At 40.3% G+C, this 17,090-nt stretch overlaps 1 protein-coding gene and 1 long non-coding RNA gene across 3 annotated transcripts in view; one reads left to right on the top strand and one right to left on the bottom strand.

The window, feature by feature from the left end:
- LOC115208299 (uncharacterized protein KIAA1755 homolog) overlaps positions 1–11,981 on the bottom strand; it is a 59,556-nt gene extending 47,575 nt beyond the window's left edge. Inside the window, exon 1 of the mRNA XM_029776241.1 lies at positions 11,134–11,981. Coding sequence (XP_029632101.1) covers positions 11,134–11,136 — 3 coding nt within the window. The 5' untranslated portion in view covers positions 11,137–11,981. The remainder of the gene's footprint in view (positions 1–11,133) is intronic.
- The window catches only part of LOC115208300 (uncharacterized), a 29,338-nt gene extending 12,461 nt beyond the window's left edge, over positions 1–16,877 (top strand). For both annotated transcript variants that reach the window (XR_003881138.1, XR_003881139.1), the window contains exon 3: positions 16,506–16,877. This is a non-coding gene — a long non-coding RNA (uncharacterized LOC115208300). The remainder of the gene's footprint in view (positions 1–16,505) is intronic.
- The last annotated feature ends 213 nt before the right edge of the window (positions 16,878–17,090 follow it).

Here is a 17,090-nt window from a genome sequence, read left to right as displayed (position 1 = left end):
TGTTTATTTTTATTTAAGAAATTACTTTAGTTTATTTAGTAAATATTTTCTTAACTCTATTTCTTGAACTGCATTGTTGGTTAAGGGCTTGTAGTAAGTAAGCATTTCACAGTAAGGTCTACACCTTTGGTATTCGGAACATCTGACAAATAAAATTTGATTTTGACCTTCTTGGAGCCTAATATACTATATCAACAACCTCTCCTTCAACTTGATCAAGACAAATAAGATCGTGAACTACAGGAAAAAGAGGACCAGGCACACCCTCATTCTCATCGATGGGGCTGTAGTGGACCAGGTTGAGAGCTTCAATTTCCTTGGTGTCCTCATCACCAACAAACTATCAAGATCCAAACACACTTAGAGAGTCATGAAGAGTGCACGACAATGCCTACTCAGAAGACTGAAAAGATTTGGCATGGGTCCTCAGATCCTCAAAAAGTTCTACAGCTGCACCATCGAGAGCATCGTGACTGGTTGCATCAGCACCTGTTATGGCAACTGCTCGGCCTCCGACCGCAAGGAGATACAGAGGGTAGTGCGAATGGGCCTGTGCATCACTGGGGCCAAGCTTCCTGCCATCCTGGACCTCTATACCAGGCGGTGTCAGAGGAAGGCCCTAAAAATGACCAAAGACTCCAGCCACCCTAGTCATGGACTGTTCTCTCTGCTACCACACGTCAAGCGGTATTGGAGTGCCAAGTCTAAGTCCAAAAGGCTTCTTAACAGCTTCTACCACCAAACTATAAGACTGCTGAACAGCTAATCAAATGGCTACCCGGACTATTTTCATTGACCCCCTCCCACTTTTTTGTACGCTCCTGCTACTCACTGTTTATTATCTATGCATAGTCTCTTTACCCCTACCTACATGTACATATTACCTCAATAACCTTGACTAATCTGTACCCCCGCACATTGACTCAATATCGTTTATCATACATTTTTTTTAACTTAGTTTATTTAGTAAATATTTTCTTAGCTCATATTTTTCTTAACACTGCACTGTTGGTTAAGGTAAGTAATCATTTCACGGTAAGGTCTACACCGGTTATATTCGGCGCATGTGACAAATAAAAATGTATTTGATTTGATAACTGGGATAGACACCGATACTTCGACCATCTCTGAAAGTATTAGGGGCGGGACAATAGTAGTATCACAATATTTTTTCTATGGCAAAAATGTAAACACGAAGCAGACCCAACTCTGGTCCTTTAAAAACCTAGATGTAAAATATTGTCTGCTGTAGCTTGGAAAATAAATAAATGTGACTCTGGATGACAACATAATGATGTATGTTTCCAACATTAGGCTGTTTTCTTAAAGAAGTTAAATCAGCTTTGTGTTTTGTTTCCTTGCCACGATACTAATGAGTATCGCAATACTGGCATCGTCCTGGCCTTATAAAGTATACCACTAAGTTGCATGGAGTCTCCTCCTGAATTTTTTTTTGGTCTGTTTATGACTTCCTACATATTCATAAGTTGAGGTCAAATTCTAATTTGGGTGAACTATCACTTTAACTTAAAGTAAGGAGAAGACCCACCATTGCAAAAACCACAGTATGCTTAGAAGACAACAATGACCTACAATCATTCTCTTCCTGAAAAGACAGACTGCTATAAACACCTTTGATGCTCAGTCTAGGCAGGAAATCACTTCGTTACACTCTCACTCTGTCCCTGGAAGGACTTCACACGAGAAACTCACTCTTAGAAAAGTTATTGCCACATATTAATACTTTCTCTGAATAGATGCCAGTAAATTTAGATCACAACGGTCTCGACTTCCTCTGGCCTGACCCACATTGAACTAGAGACAGTAAACCCAATTCAGAGGCCATGGGTTAAATGCAGAAGACACATTTCAGTTGAATGCATTCAGTTGTACAACTGACTAGGTAACCCCCTTTCCCTTAATACACTGCACCAGTGGTGTAGTATTAATCAAATCAAATCAAATGTTATTGGTCACATACACATATTTAGCAGATGTTATTACGGGTGTAGCAAAATGCTTGTGTTCCTAGCTCCAACAGTGCATTAGTATCTAACAAGTCACAACCATACACATAAATCTAAAAGTAAAAGAATGGAATGAAGAAATATATTCTGTAAATATTAGGATGAGCAATGTCGCAGTGGCATTGACCAAAATACAGTAGAATACAGTTTATACATCTGGAATATAACATGGTATAACATGGTCTATCGAGATTTCAACCCCGGCCAAGGTATTTCTGGGTCTGGGGCAACGGTTCTTCAATTTTCAGGAAGGCTTAAGTGATGCTCACTTACTTAGCCATCCACTACATTAACCTGTACTCTGCCCTACCCTATGTCAGTTATCTGAATGGGCTAAACAGAAAGACAACTAAAAGTCACATTTTACAATAACACACTTTACACTAAATGCCCATCCTGTACACTTTTATCTGTAGCTGCTGAGATGGGATTATTCGACTGAATCGGAAAACTAGCTGTCAAGTTCTTGCTTCCTCCGTACTCGTTTCCTCAACTCCTCTGAAAGCTCATTGGAAGAGAGGATCCAAGCTCCCTTTCTCCCTCAGACCTCTTAAGTGTGCTTTGAGAGCATTTGAGGAAACCAGGACGGGGGAAGGATTTCACAGCTAGTAACGTTTTCACATAGCCCTGCCAACACATAGAATGCATCCTGTGGTCTGAACTGAAGTAGTCTGAACTCTTGGCTGCCAAAGTGAACACAAACAGCGTCATTGTTGAGATGCGATGAGTTGTCAAATGGCTGGGGTGGGAGATGTAGGCCTAGATGGCTCAGGCGTGGCTGTTTACATGCCATGACCACTTCAAACGTCTGCTGACCAATCAGCATCCAGAAACACACACACACACACACACACACACACACACACACACACACACACACACACACACACACACACACACACACACACACACACACACAGTGTGTGTCTGTTTCTGTACATCTATTATGTGATCTACTGTATGTAGCCTATCACGTGTTACTGCACTGAAATGTAGCATTTGTAAATGTGGATCATTGCCACATTTGCCATTATGTAGAGAATCTTGGAAACTTTCATTGACTACATTCATAATGGAATTTACAGTATTTAAAAAATATATTTTATTTTATTTAGCCTTTATTTAACTAGGCAAGTCAGTTAAGAACAAATTCTTATTTACAATAACGGTCTACTAGTACGTACTGTATGAGTGTCCTGTTGTGGTAATGTGCCATGATATTGTGAAACATCCTTCATGGATAAAGTAGTTCTCACATACTGCATCTCCAATAGGGTTGGCTCAGTAAATCAAATATTGTGTTGTCATCTAAAGAGAACTTAATGCACATGCAGAAGAAAGAGTTCCTAAATGTTTGGTACGAGCAATTCCACAATAATAGCATTTTGCTGAGACTCAGATTTTTGACTTAAAAATGTATGTCAAACAAAAACCATTGATTTCAAAGTTTAACCATTCAACTCTATGCACAAGGACCAATCTTAACAACTTATACTGACATTTAAAAAAAATATATTTACTCAAAGAACTATGCAGATGCAAAGTTTGGTAACAGAATTTCGGTTAAAAAATATATGTTTATGTGACCAGTGTCAGCTATGACATGACGCCTTGACTTCAAAAAACAAATGGGTTATTGAACTACAGTAAGTGAAGTGGATTGACATCCGGTAACAGAATTACAGTAACGGAATTTAATCATGGGTCCCTGATCTGTAATATACAGAAATGCATAATTATGAATATGAATATCATTCTCTTAATGCCGATATAGCCTGAATAGGGACACAAAGCTAGAAAAATGCAATATCCTCCTTTGCATATGTGGTTATTATTCTACACACCGCCCCCAACAAATATCAAATTTCGTTGGTCCGGACCCTACCAAAGCTGAACCAACCATAGACGTCCATGTTTCACAAGTTTGGACAATAAAGTACAGCACAATAGAGATTAGTAGAGTACAGTACAGCACAGTAGAGTAGAGTAAAGTATACTTCAGTACAGTACATTATACTAGTGTGCTCTACTGTACATTACTGAACTATATTCTACAGGACTGTACTGTACTCGTATGTACTCTACTGTGCTCTACTGTACTGTACTGTGCTGTCCAAAGTTGTGAAACATAGACTGGACTAAATCTAAACCAATCATGGACGTCTATGTTTGTGCCAAATCAAGGATGGTCTGGACCACACTAAAAATAAAAGTCTGTGGACATTGAAATTAAAGCCAGTCTGGACCGTACCAAAAAATGATGCCTGTGGACCTTGAAATCAAAGCAAGGGTAGATTGACCAAATTTCAACTACTGTTCAACGTCCACAGATGTCCGGTGTTGGTGCTCAGTGGGTAAGGATGCTGGTTTCAGTAAATGGAAAGAGAGGTGGTTCATGTCAAAGTGTCAGTAAGAGCTGAGAGAGGTGACATTAACTGGAGGGAGGGAGAGAGAAAGGGAGGGTTGTCAAGACTGTCTTGCCCTTGGTTTAATCATGAGATTCTAGAATCTATTCAAGCATTTATGAATATGTCAACAAACAAAGTCTAATGTATGATTTTCAGTCGGGTTTTGGAAAAACATACTTCACTGATTCATGTCTACTTCACTTGACTGACTTTATCAGTAAACAGATTGATGAAGGAAATCTCTGTGGAATGGTACTACTTGACCTACAAAAGGCCTTTGATACAGTTAAGCACTGTCTCCTAATCTCCAAACTGAAGGCGCTGGGGTTAAGCAATATCCCTCTAGGCTGGGTAAAGTCCTATTTATTAGGTAGGGAGCAAGTAGTAGAGGTTAATGAGTTGTGGCGTTCCGCAGGGGAGCGTGCTTGGGCCTCTACTGTTTTTACTGTATATTAACAATATGAAAGATGCTGTTCTTGTCATCTGTTCCTTTATGCGGATGACTCCACACTTTTGGTGTCTCACAAAAGTAAAACTCTGTTGGAGAGCATACTGAGCACAGAGCTTACTAACATTAGTAAATGGCTTGGAGATAATAAGCTATCTCTGCACTGTGGTAAAACTGAGGCAATTATTTTTTGATCCAGACTTAAATTGAGTAGGTCCTCTGATATCACAGTGGAGTTAGGGGGTGAGGTGCTGACTACTAAAACCTCTGTTAGCTACCTGGAATGCATCCATAACGGAAGCTTGGGAGGTGTGAGCATGGCCACTAAAGTGCTAGGGAAGGTTAATTTCAGGACTACATTTTTGTCTAGAAAGCTCCAGATAGCCCAGGGTAGTATTGAAGGTGAGTCCACATACTCACATAGGCAGGAGCTGCTTTCAGGAACTCAACTGTTGAGGCTAGGGTGTCCCAGATTAGACTGGGTTTGGTTTACAGGAGTATCTATATCTATCTAGTATCTAGGTTCTGCGCCCAGATATCTATCTGATTACTTTCCCTGTGTTACGGATGCACACAATCACAGCACCAGATCAGGTGTTGCTAATGTGTGCTTATACAGGTTCAGGAGTAATGCTGGGAAAGGTACTTTCTTGTATACTGGAGCCTCAGAGTGAAATGAGTTGCCTCTGCCCATAAAAACGACGTCCTCTCTAGCCAGTTTCAAAAATAAAGTAAAAAACTGTTTGTCTTCTGTGCCAATATGAATGACCCCTATGATGTAACTGCAACGATGAGATAGATGTTCTTCTTCTTTGCATTTTTGTTTTATTATCTTGCTGTCATACCGTGTTTGATCTTCCCTAGCCATAATGTTTCAAGAGGACCACAACAGAAATAAGTCCCCGACTTTATTGTGTTATCCTCAATGATTTTATTCATGTGCATGTATGGCTTTTTCAAGTTTTATGTGTGCTTATTTTCCAAACAAGCACACATAAACTAAACTAAAACTTAAACACTTGCTTTGACCACCAGACGACAGAAATAGAAAATAAACAGTTATGAGCTGAACATAACAGTATGCTAGTGGAAGGGAGGACAGTAGCAGGTGGCCCAGCTGTGGTTTGTGACTATGAATTACTAACTGCAGTAATTCCGTTACAGATTTTTAGAAATTCTGTTACAGATTTGGTAACAGAATTTAGAGTTTTTAAGAGATTCTCGTACTTTTGTATACTTTTTAGCCAGTAGTTCTGAAAGTAGTGTTCACAAGCCAAAAGTGGTCACCGAAAATTGCATACTACGCAGAGCCGTCGGAAAACGTGTGGCGAGACAGCATTTGCCCCAGTTTCAAAGCAGCAGCACAGACCGTGCCAGTAACTTCTTAGCATATTTTTGCATTCCATTTCAACATTTACCTGCTCTGTCGCAGTCTGCCTTTGAAAACCATTGATGACTACATGCAGAAAAGTTGTGCTATTCGTATTTGAGCAATACGATTGGCAGTTCATTCAAACACCACAACTTCTTGAGCAGTACAGAAGTTGATAGCTACGTTCACACAGCACACAAAATCTGTCCTGGACAAAAATAAGTGCCCATCAATCTTCTTATTGAGATTATTTATTAAAGAGAAAGTAATTTACAAAAGTAAACCTTCATTAGTGACCATACTAGCAATATGCTGGCTACTTTCAGATAGTCTGCATAAAGAAAGCTACAAAAATAGAGATTCACTTTTTCCTGTAGCCAGGTTGATATCTCTTTTGGAACGCAATTGTCTTAAAAGTGCAACGTCTTATTTTGAGATGTAAAAAAAATATTCTCAAAATGACATACCTTAGAAACAAAAATGTATGCAATTAATACAATTCAAGTCTAAAGAATAAAGTAATGACTTACACTGTTTAATTATATTACACAGCTATTTAATACATATCATAATAACCAAATATAGCCTATTAACCCACTAGAGCCGATGTCCGTGCCCCGCAAAAATCTAATCGGCATAATAAAAACATCCCCATGCATGGGCTACGTCTCAATCCACCACATCCGCCTCTGTGGTGGAAGGTGGTCTAGCTACACCTGTGTTTGTCAGACCATGAGACATCCCGAAAGTCGGTCTTCTCATGAAAACGTCTGTGGTGTCCACCACTCTATGGAAAGATGTTTTTCCATGTATGAATCTGTTATTCAATGAATTTCTATGGTCTAATAGCAGTAAGACCAAAATCAATGTTTCATCAAATTATTATTATTTATTTTTTTTATACCTAAAGGGGTCCTAAAATTAAATAGCTAAATTATCCTTGGTATGACCATCTTAAAACAATTCCATATGTTAGTTTAGTAGAGTTTAAGAACCACTGGCTTAATTAATAGCTGCATACTGAGAGATAGCATGCCAACCTATAGGCCCTGCATGACCCCAATGCATTTAAAGGCAATGTAGCATTTATTTATCAATGCCAGAAACGCATATAATAGTAATTTAGAGAAACTCAAGAAAACAATCCCAAATTACAAACTCTTAAATCAATCGTTATAATATTATAATGTTCTTAAAGTTGGCTTTGAGGTTTTCTCCAAATCAGCTCTAACTTCGGAAAAAATCCTACAACGCCCATAAACAGTGGAACGGCTATCAACAATGGAAGGAGTGCTTCAGCAAGAAGTTCTCAAAGTGGATGTATCTCAAAGTGGATGCTGTCTTTACCACCAATATGGCTTTAAAGCATCTGAAACAGCCAGCAGCACCAGCAGAGACCAAGCATTATCATGGGCTTCAATGAGCATGGAAGTCAGCCGTGTAAGTGAAAGTCAAAGAGCTAGCTTGCTACCTCTGTGCTAATGTTAGTTAGCCATTGCGCATTTATCTCACATCTTCCATCTAAATAACACTGATGAAACTAACCAAATGTAAACATGTCTGCCAGCTGTTGGTAGCTAATTGCTGATGCTGGTGTACTTACTATAGGACTTTTCTATACAGCCTGCTGAGTGATTGCAGTGGCATTTCAGAGAAGCCCCAGAGCCATGCTTTCTTTGGAGGGGTGGATTGTGGATTTTACTCAAAGGTAAAGTTTACTAGGATCAATGCTATCACCAGTTGCTTCTTATTGAAGAGGCAGCTGCTAACATTAGCTTGCTATAGCTAGCTATCCTCTTCCACCTTTTCTGAATGAATTAGTGGCTACTTCTTTCTAGCTAGTAAAATTAGTGAGATAGATTCTGTTTGTGTACTGCCATATGTCGATAACATAGCTAAGTTTGTCACTGGTATGGGCTAGTAAATATCCAAAACCTAGCCAGCTAGACGGCAAGCTAAAACAAGGGAGAGAGGGAGGAGAGAATTCACTTTCTGTTTCATCTGCTGCTAGTTTATTATGTTCAATCAAATACATATTTCTTTATGTAAATTAATACATTTGATTTTAATTTGATTAAGATTGTAATTGTGTCAATATGTTGTGAATATTGTAGAAAAAGTCCTCACAGCCATTTTCCGTACAAAAATAAACCATGTACAGTAGGCTACAGGCAATATGTTCTTCCACCGTGTGAGTCATAGAAATTAGGATCCAGTCTTTGTGGTTTTTATATGCAGGGAGCATACATTTCACAATTGTAAACTAACAAAGAATTTTAAGTTAGAACCCATTAAATATAAACTGGATGGTTCAAGCCCTGAACGCTGATTGGCTGAAAGCCGTGCTATATCAGACCGTATACTACGGGTATGACAAAATATTTATTTGTACTATTCTAATTACGTTGGTAACCAGTTTATACAGTGCATTCGGAAAGTATTCAGACCCCTTGACATTTTCCACATTTTGTTACATTACATTAAATAGTTTTTTCCCCTCATCATTCTACGCACATTACCCCATAATGACAAAGAAAAAAATTGGGTTATAGATTTTTTTTTGCAAATGTATTAAGAATAAAAAACGTAAATAATACACTTACATAAGCATTCATACCCTTTACTCAGTACTTGGTTGAAGCATCTTTGTCAGCAATTACAGCCTGGAGTCTTCTTGGGTATGACGCTACAAGCTTGGCACACCAGTATTTGGGGAGTTTCTCCCATTATTCTCTGCAGATCCTCTCAAGCGCTGTCAAGTTGGATGGGGAGCATTGCTGCACAACTATTTTCAGGTCTATCCAGAGATGTTTGATCGGGTTCAAGTCCGGGCTCTGGCTGGGCCACTCAAGGACATTCAGAGATTTGCCCCTAAGCCACTCCTGCGTTGTCTTGGCTGTGTGCTTACAGTCATTGTCCTGTTGGAAGGTGAACCTTCACCCAAGTCTGAGGTCCTGAGTGCTCTGGAGAAGGTTTTCATCAAGGATCTCTCTGTACTTTGTTTAGTCCGTCTTTCCCTCAATCCTGACTAGTCTCCCAATCCCTGGCGCTGAAAAAATCCCCACAGCATGATGCTGCCACCACCATGCTTCACAGTAGGGATGGTGCCCCAATTGCTCAGTTTGGTCGGGTGGCCAACTCTAGGGAGATTCTTGTACTTTGCTCAGTTCATCTTTCCCTCGATCGTGACTAGTCTCGCAGTCCATACTGCTGAAAAACATCCCCACAGCGTGATGTTGCCACCACCATGCTTCACCGTAGGGATGGTGCCAGGTTTCCTCCAGATGTGACACTTGGCAGCATTCAGGCCGAAGAGTTCAATCTTGGATTCATTATGCCAGAGATTCTTGTTTCTAATGGTCTAAGAGTCTTTAGGTGCCTTTTGTCAAACTCCAAGTGGGCTGTCGTCTGCCTTTTACTGAGACGTGGCTTCCATCTGGCCATTCTACCATAAAGGCCTGATTGGTGGAGTACCGTAGAGATGGTTGTCCTTCTGGAAGGTTCTCTCATCTTCACAGAGGAACTCTTGAGCTCTGTCAGAGTTATCATTGGGTTTTTGGTCACCTCCCTGACCAAGGCCCTTCTCCTCCGATTGCTCAATTTGGCCAGGCAGCCAGCTCTGTCTTGGTGGTTCCAGATTTCTCCCACTTAAGAATGATGGAGGCTACTGTGTTCTTGGAGACCTTCAATGCTGTAGACATTTTTTTGTACCCTTCCCCAGATCAGAGCAGTGTGAGCAGCGTGATCAGACACTTGGGAAGAGTGCTTCATTCTATAGCTAGAGGACTCCTGATCTCTCCAGGAGTGATAAGTATAATTTGTGTCTTTATCTGTTGTTGTCTAGTACTGTCTTTTTGCTTGCTAGGGCCATATATTTTATTAAGTGCTGCCTGTCTTCCCACTATCCTACTTGGTGTGTGAAATGCAGCCTGCTACTAACTTGTAGATGATTATTGGCACAATAACGATGATTAAAGATGTACTATGCAGAAATCGCTCCATAAATGTTTGCTTAATTTCAGTTTATGTGGCAAAAGAAACAACTATAGTGTAGAGAATCATTGTAAAATCTAAACCGCTGTGAAAATATCTTTATCATATGCAAAAATATTGTATTTTCAGATGTTTGAAACTGGTGTACAAAACCGAAAGTAAAAGTTAAAAAAGTTTTTAAAAAACCCGAAAAACTTTAGAACGGAAAGCATAGAAATAGCGCACATAGAACAGATCTACCGCTTCTTAGACATACTTTCAATGAGAATGACAGACATTTCTTTTTGAATTTAGTCGGATTGCCCAAAAAGTTACATATTGCAAACAAAACAAAGACTCTTTGCTGCAGCTTCTTTTCTCTCTAGTGGAGGGACACTTGAGGGGCTTGAGATGCTGTGTTCAGTTCGCTGCATGAAACGGTGTCCCTAACAACATACACTGTGCTTTAGGGACAACATATTGAATATGTGTAACTTTTTTAGGAGAGCAAAATGGTCAATACTTGTAGTGACTTAACTTTAATCTGAAATAAATGTGTTTAATCAAGGCTATATCAAAATGCAGTACTTGCTGCAGTAGAACTGCTAGCTACCATGATTTAAATTCCATTTAAAAAAAGTCTAAGTATCTTGCTTTGCTATTCATCTATGCAATCCGTAATGTACTCTGTGTCTCAGTTTGCAGACAGTGTGCTTTGAATACAAAATTCATACACGATACACTCCATTTATGCGTTACAGAAGAAGCCACTGAGAAAGACAAACCCGTAGGTTATTCACTCAGTAGGTCAGTGGAGCACCGCAACTCACAGACCTGGAAGAGGTAACATGAGACAACGGAGACAAAAGCACATGACAGCTCAATAGAAAAAGTATCATTAGTTACCATCTTTCTGACAGTATCTCTTCTATCCTGCAGAATGTTTCTTCACATTTTGTCCTGATAATTCCGTCCAGATAATTGACTCTAGTGAGAGCGAGGTCTTCTTCTCATGTTTCTTAGCCATGATAATGCCGTTGATGAAGGTAGGTCCACATGACAGTTAGTGGTCTGCGAGTAAGTAGGAACGTTCCCATCCCTTAGTGACTTTCTGCAAGTTTGAGTGAGTTGAGTTCCAAGCGATGAAGTGTCTTGCTTCCTGTTGCTTCGCTGGCTCCAGTCTTGAGCTTCTCTGGCAGCACTGTGTTTTTGGAGCAAGTGGGAGCGTGAGAGAGGGAAAGACTGCTGGAGAAGGGGGAGGAGAAAAGCTTTGCCTTTCAGAAGGAAATCCCCTCTAGGCTTTTCAGGCTTTTTTTCAGAGGCAGCAGCAGCTTCAGACCAGTGTGGGATTCACACATGCTCACACATACACACTTGAAAACTTTATTTAAATTTAGATCTCAATACATTATTTAAATGAGTGTCTGGGCCACCTCACACATTCATTTGAATACTGTATTAAGATCTAAAGTGAAATCAGTATTCAAATGTCGGCACACACACAACACAATTACAAGACACACTCTATCCCCACACAGCCAGCATCAGAGAGAACAAAACAGAAAAATCCAACCCCTCCTTCTAGTGGACCCCTTCTCTCTATTTTATTCATTAGGGCTTGGGTAGGGTATAGCTTCATAGCTTAGTCCCCTTTAGAGTCTCTTCTCTTTACTCCTTTCACCAAAGACACCCAGTGGCTGCTGCAGGCTATATCTGCACCCCAAATGGCACCCTATTCCCTACATAGTGCACTACTTTTGACCAGGGCCCATAGGGCTCTGGACAAAAGTAGTGCATTATAGAGTCCATTTGGAAAGTATTCAGACCCTTTGACTTTTTCCACATTTTGTTACGTTACAGCCTTATTCTAAAATGTATTACATTGTTTTTTTCCCTCATCAATCTACACACAATATATTTTAATGACAAAGCAAAAACAGGTTTTTAGAAATGTTTGTAAATAAAAAATAAAAAAACTGAAATATCACATTTTACATAAGTATTCAGACCATTTTCAGTACTTTGTTGAAGCACCTCTGGCAACGATTACATCCTCGAGGCTTCTTGGGTGTGACGCTACAAGCTTGGCACACCAGTATTTGGGGAGTTTCTCCCATTCTACTCTGCAGATCCACTCAAGCTCTGTCAGGTTGGATGGGGAGCGCTGCTGCACAGCTATTTTCAGGTCTCTCCAGAGATGTTTGATCGTGTTCAAGTCTGGGCTCTGGCTGGGCCACTCAAGGACATTCAAAGACTTGTCCTGAAGCCACTCCTGCGTTGTCTTGGCTGTGTGCTTATGGTCATTGGTGAACCTTCGCCCCTGTCTGAGGTCCTGAGCGCTCTGGAGCAGGTTTTCATCAAGGATCTCTCTGTACTTTGTTTAGTCCGTCTTTCCCTCAATCCTGACTAGTCTCCCAATCCCTGGCGCTGAAAAAATCCCCACAGCATGATGCTGCCACCACCATGCTTCACAGTAGGGATGGTGCCCCAATTGCTCAGTTTGGTCGGGTGGCCAACTCTAGGGAGATTCTTGGTGGTTCCAAATTTCTTCCATTTAAGAATTATGGAGGCCATTGTGTTCTTGGGGACCTTTAATGCTGCAGACATTTTTTGGTACCCTTCCCCAGATCTGTGCCTCGACACAATCCTGTCTCGGAGCTGTACAGACAATTCCTTCAACCTTAAGGCTTGGTTTTTGCTCTGACATGCACTGTCAACTGTGTGCCTTTCCATATCATGCACAATCAATTGAATTTACCACAGGTGGACTCCAATCAAGTTGTAGAAACAGCTCAAGGGTGATCAATGGAAACAGGATTTCGAGTCTCATAGCAAAGGGTCTAAATACTTATGTAAATAAGATAAAAAATACTTAAAACCTGTTTTCGCTTCGTCACTATGGGGTAATGTGTGTAGATTGATGTTTCATTTAATATATTTTAGAATATGGCTGTAACGTAACAAAGTGTGGGAAAGGTCAAGGAGTCTGAATATTTTAAGAATGCACTGTATAGGGAATACTGTAGGGTGACTTTTTGGAATGGCTTACAGCGTTTCAACACTTCATCCAGGGTCATGTTTTTGCAACAGACATTGACAATGAATGTTGATTTTTGAACTTATTGGACCAGGTCCATCTAGTCCCTCCTTGTTTCAGTCCGTTTTATTCCACTTGTTTCCTAATGAACAGGACCCGGGGCACCGGCAGGACATTAGCAGAGTGCTAGGCTAGCTGTAGCTTGCTGCTTCCACAGCAGACTGATGGAATGCAGGGTTATGGTGAATGAAACCCAAGAGCTAGTGTGTGAGTGGCGGGGTTGTTTGAACAATTTCGTAGCGGGAGACCGAGAGAGAAAGATAATTGTGTTTATTTCTAGCAGCCAAAAGCTACAAGGAATTAAAGTGAAGGACTTAGAATAAAGTGAAATTGAATATGGCGGCTCTCTCTCCCTCAAGTCGATGGTTTCGAGAGCCGGTAAACAGCATTCCTTAAACATTTTCATTTGTAACGGGAGACAAAAGTGAGAAAGTGTTTATTTCTCTCAGACAAACGCACAGGAAGAATGCAGATTAAGTTGGTGGAATGGAGAGCATTTGAGCTGTTCACTTTCTCAATCTGGTTCAATATGGCTTCAAGACCCAACTATATGCCGCAAACATTGTCATGAAGAGCGAGAGAGAAAAATGCATAGATAGATCGCATAATAGTGTTTATTAAAAACAGATCAAAAGAATGTGCACTACTGTTCAAAAGTTTGGGGTCACTTAGATATGTCCTAATTTTTTCTCCATTAAAATAACATCAAATTGATCAGAAATAAAGTGTAGACATTTTTTATTGTTCTAAATGACTATTGTAGCTGGAAACGGCTGATTTCTTATGGAATATCTACATAGGGGTACAGAGGCCCATTATCAGCAACCATCACTCCTGTGTTCCAATGACACGTTGTGTTAGCTAATCCAAGTTTATCATTTTAAAAGGCTAGTTGATCAGTAGAAAACTATTTTGCAAATATGTTAGCACAGCTGAAACTGTTGTGCTGATTTAAGAAGCAATACAACTGGCCTACTTTAGACTAGTTGAGTATCTGCAGCATAAGCATTTGTGGGTTCGATTACAGGCTCAAAATGGCCAGAAACAAAGGCCTTTCTTCTGAAACGTGTCAGTCTATTCTTGTTCTGAGAAATGAAGGCTATTCCATGCAATAAATTGCCAAGAAACTGAAGATCTTGTACAGCGCTGTGTACTACTTTCTTCACAGAACAGTGCAAACTGGTGGACAACTGAGCAAGAGGACAAATACATTAGTGTCTAGTTTGAGAAATAGACACCTCACATCCTCAACTGACAGCTTCATTAAATAGTACCCACAATACACCAGTCTCAACATCAACAGTGAAGAGGCGACTCCGGGATGCTGGCCTTCCAGGCAGAGTTCCTCTGTCCGGTGTCTGTGGTATTTTACCCATCTTAATATTTATTTTTATTGGCCAGTCTGAGATACGGCTTTTTCTTTGAAACTCTTTGCAACAGCATCCCGGAGTCGCCTCTTCACTGTTGACGTTGAGACTGGTGTTTTGTGGGTACTATTTAATGAAGCTGCCAGTTGAGGACTTGTGAGGCGTCTGTTTCTCAAACTAGACACTCTAATGTACTTGTCCTCTTGCTCAGTTGTGAACAGGGGCCTCCCGCTCCTCTTATATATTCTGGTTAGTGCCAGTTTGCGCTGTTCTGTGAAGGGAGTAGTGCACGGCATTGTACGAGATCTTCAGTTTCTTGGCAATTTCTCGCATGGAATTGCCTTCATTTCTCATAACAAGAATAGACTGATGCGTTTCAGAAGAAAGGTCTTTGTTTCTGGCCATTTTGAGCCTGTAATCGAACCCACAAATGCTTATGCTGCAGATACTCAACTAGTCTAAAGTAGGCCAGTTGTATTGCTTTTTAATCAGCACAACAGATTTCAGCTGTGCTAACATAATTGCAAAATAGTTTTCTACTGATCAACTAGCCTTTTAAAATGAATAACTTGGATTAGCTAACACAACGTGCCATTGGAACACAGGAGTGATGGTTGCTGATAATGGGCCTCTGTACCCCTATGTAGATATTCCATAAAAAATCTGCCGTTTCCAGCTACAATAGTCATTTACAACATTAACAATGTCTACACTGTATTTTTTATCAATTAGATGTTATTTTAATGGACAAAAAAAGTGCTTTTCTAAGTGACCCCAGACTTTTGAAAGGTAGTGTATACTGAACAAAAATAGAAACACAACATGTAAAGTGTTGGTCCCATGTTTCATGAGCTGAAATAAAAGATCCCAGAAATGTTCCAATATTCAGAAAAAGCTTATTTCTCAAAAATGTTGTGCACACATTTGTTTACATCCCTGATATTGAGCATTTCTCATTTGCCAAGATAATCCATCCACCTGAAAGATGTGGCATATCAAGAAGCTATTTAAACAGCATAATCATTACACAGGTGCACCTTGTGCTGGGGACAATAAAAAGCCCCTCTAAAATGTTTTGAGGGAGCGTGTAATTGGCATGCTAACTGCAGTAATGTCCACCAGAGCTGTTTCCAGATAATTCAATTTAAATTTCTCTACCATAAAGCAGCTTCCAACATCGTTTTAGAGAATTTGTCAGTACGTCCAACCGGCCTCACAACCACACACCATGTGTTTGGCGTTGTGATGCCGAGCAGTTTGCTGATGTCAATGTTGTGAACAGAGTCCCCATTCATCAATTCCTGCATGCTGAAAATGTCCCAGTTCTTCCATAGCCTGCATACTCACCAGACATGTCATTGATTGAGCATGTTTGGAATGCTCTGGATCAACGTGCATGACAGCATTTTGTAGTTCCCACCAATATCCAGCAACTTCACACAGCCATTGAAGAGGAGTGGTACAACATTCCACAGGCCACAATCAACAGTCTAATCAACTCAGTGCGAAAGAGATGTTGCACTGCATGAGGCAAATGGTGGTCACACTAAATACTTACTGGTTTTCTGATCTACGCCCCTATGTTTTTTTAAAGGTATACCAACAGATGCATATTTGTATTCCCAGTCATGTGAAATCCATAGATTAGGGCCTAATGAATTTATTTCAATTGTCTGTTTTCCTTATATGAACTTTAACTCAGTAAAATCTTAGAAATTGTTGCATTTACATTTATATCAGTATAGGTGAAAATACTTTATGTGGAATGTAGAAATATGCAGGTGCTGTCTCTCTCTATCTTTGGTTCCGAGAAGTGCAAGAGCCTGCTTGTAGGTTTTCCACAGATGTGTGTACAGATGTGTCACTCGGGGAGAGAGGGCCTTAAAATGGACAGATGTTTTGGCAGAGGGGATTAGGACGCCAGCGAGAGAACCAGCAGGTACTGTACTCCGACTCCCACCTCTTTTTCTTCCCTTCCCCCTTTTTTAAAAGGTAAAAGGTTTTCTCTCTGGTTCTAAAACATCTGAAGTTCACACTCTCTCTCTCTCTCCGTTTTCCTTCTCTTTCTCTTTCTGTCAGCTTTCTGCATGGGTAAAAGGACCAGGGGGCATATTGAAAAGCCATCATGGAATGCTCAAGACACAGTACATATTCACCATAAAGATTCAGAACCTCTGGCAGTGAACCATTTTCCATTCATTCTACTTCTGTACCGAAACATTCCTCAACACTGCACTTCCTAACTCACTGAATGTGCCTCAATATGCATCTGGTCAATGTGCACATGTAGGAAAGTTGTCTGTGTCTTGTTTTGGTTTCACTCATCGGCTAGGAGGCGATCCCTCCTGGTGCTGTCGCCCAATATGAAAGATGCTTGTCTGGTCAGGCTGTGCAGGATC

This window comes from Salmo trutta, chromosome 14 (assembly GCF_901001165.1).
Source record: "Salmo trutta chromosome 14, fSalTru1.1, whole genome shotgun sequence".
Taxonomy (NCBI): Eukaryota; Metazoa; Chordata; class Actinopteri; order Salmoniformes; family Salmonidae; genus Salmo; species Salmo trutta.
This window is presented reverse-complemented; position numbering and strand designations above follow the sequence as displayed.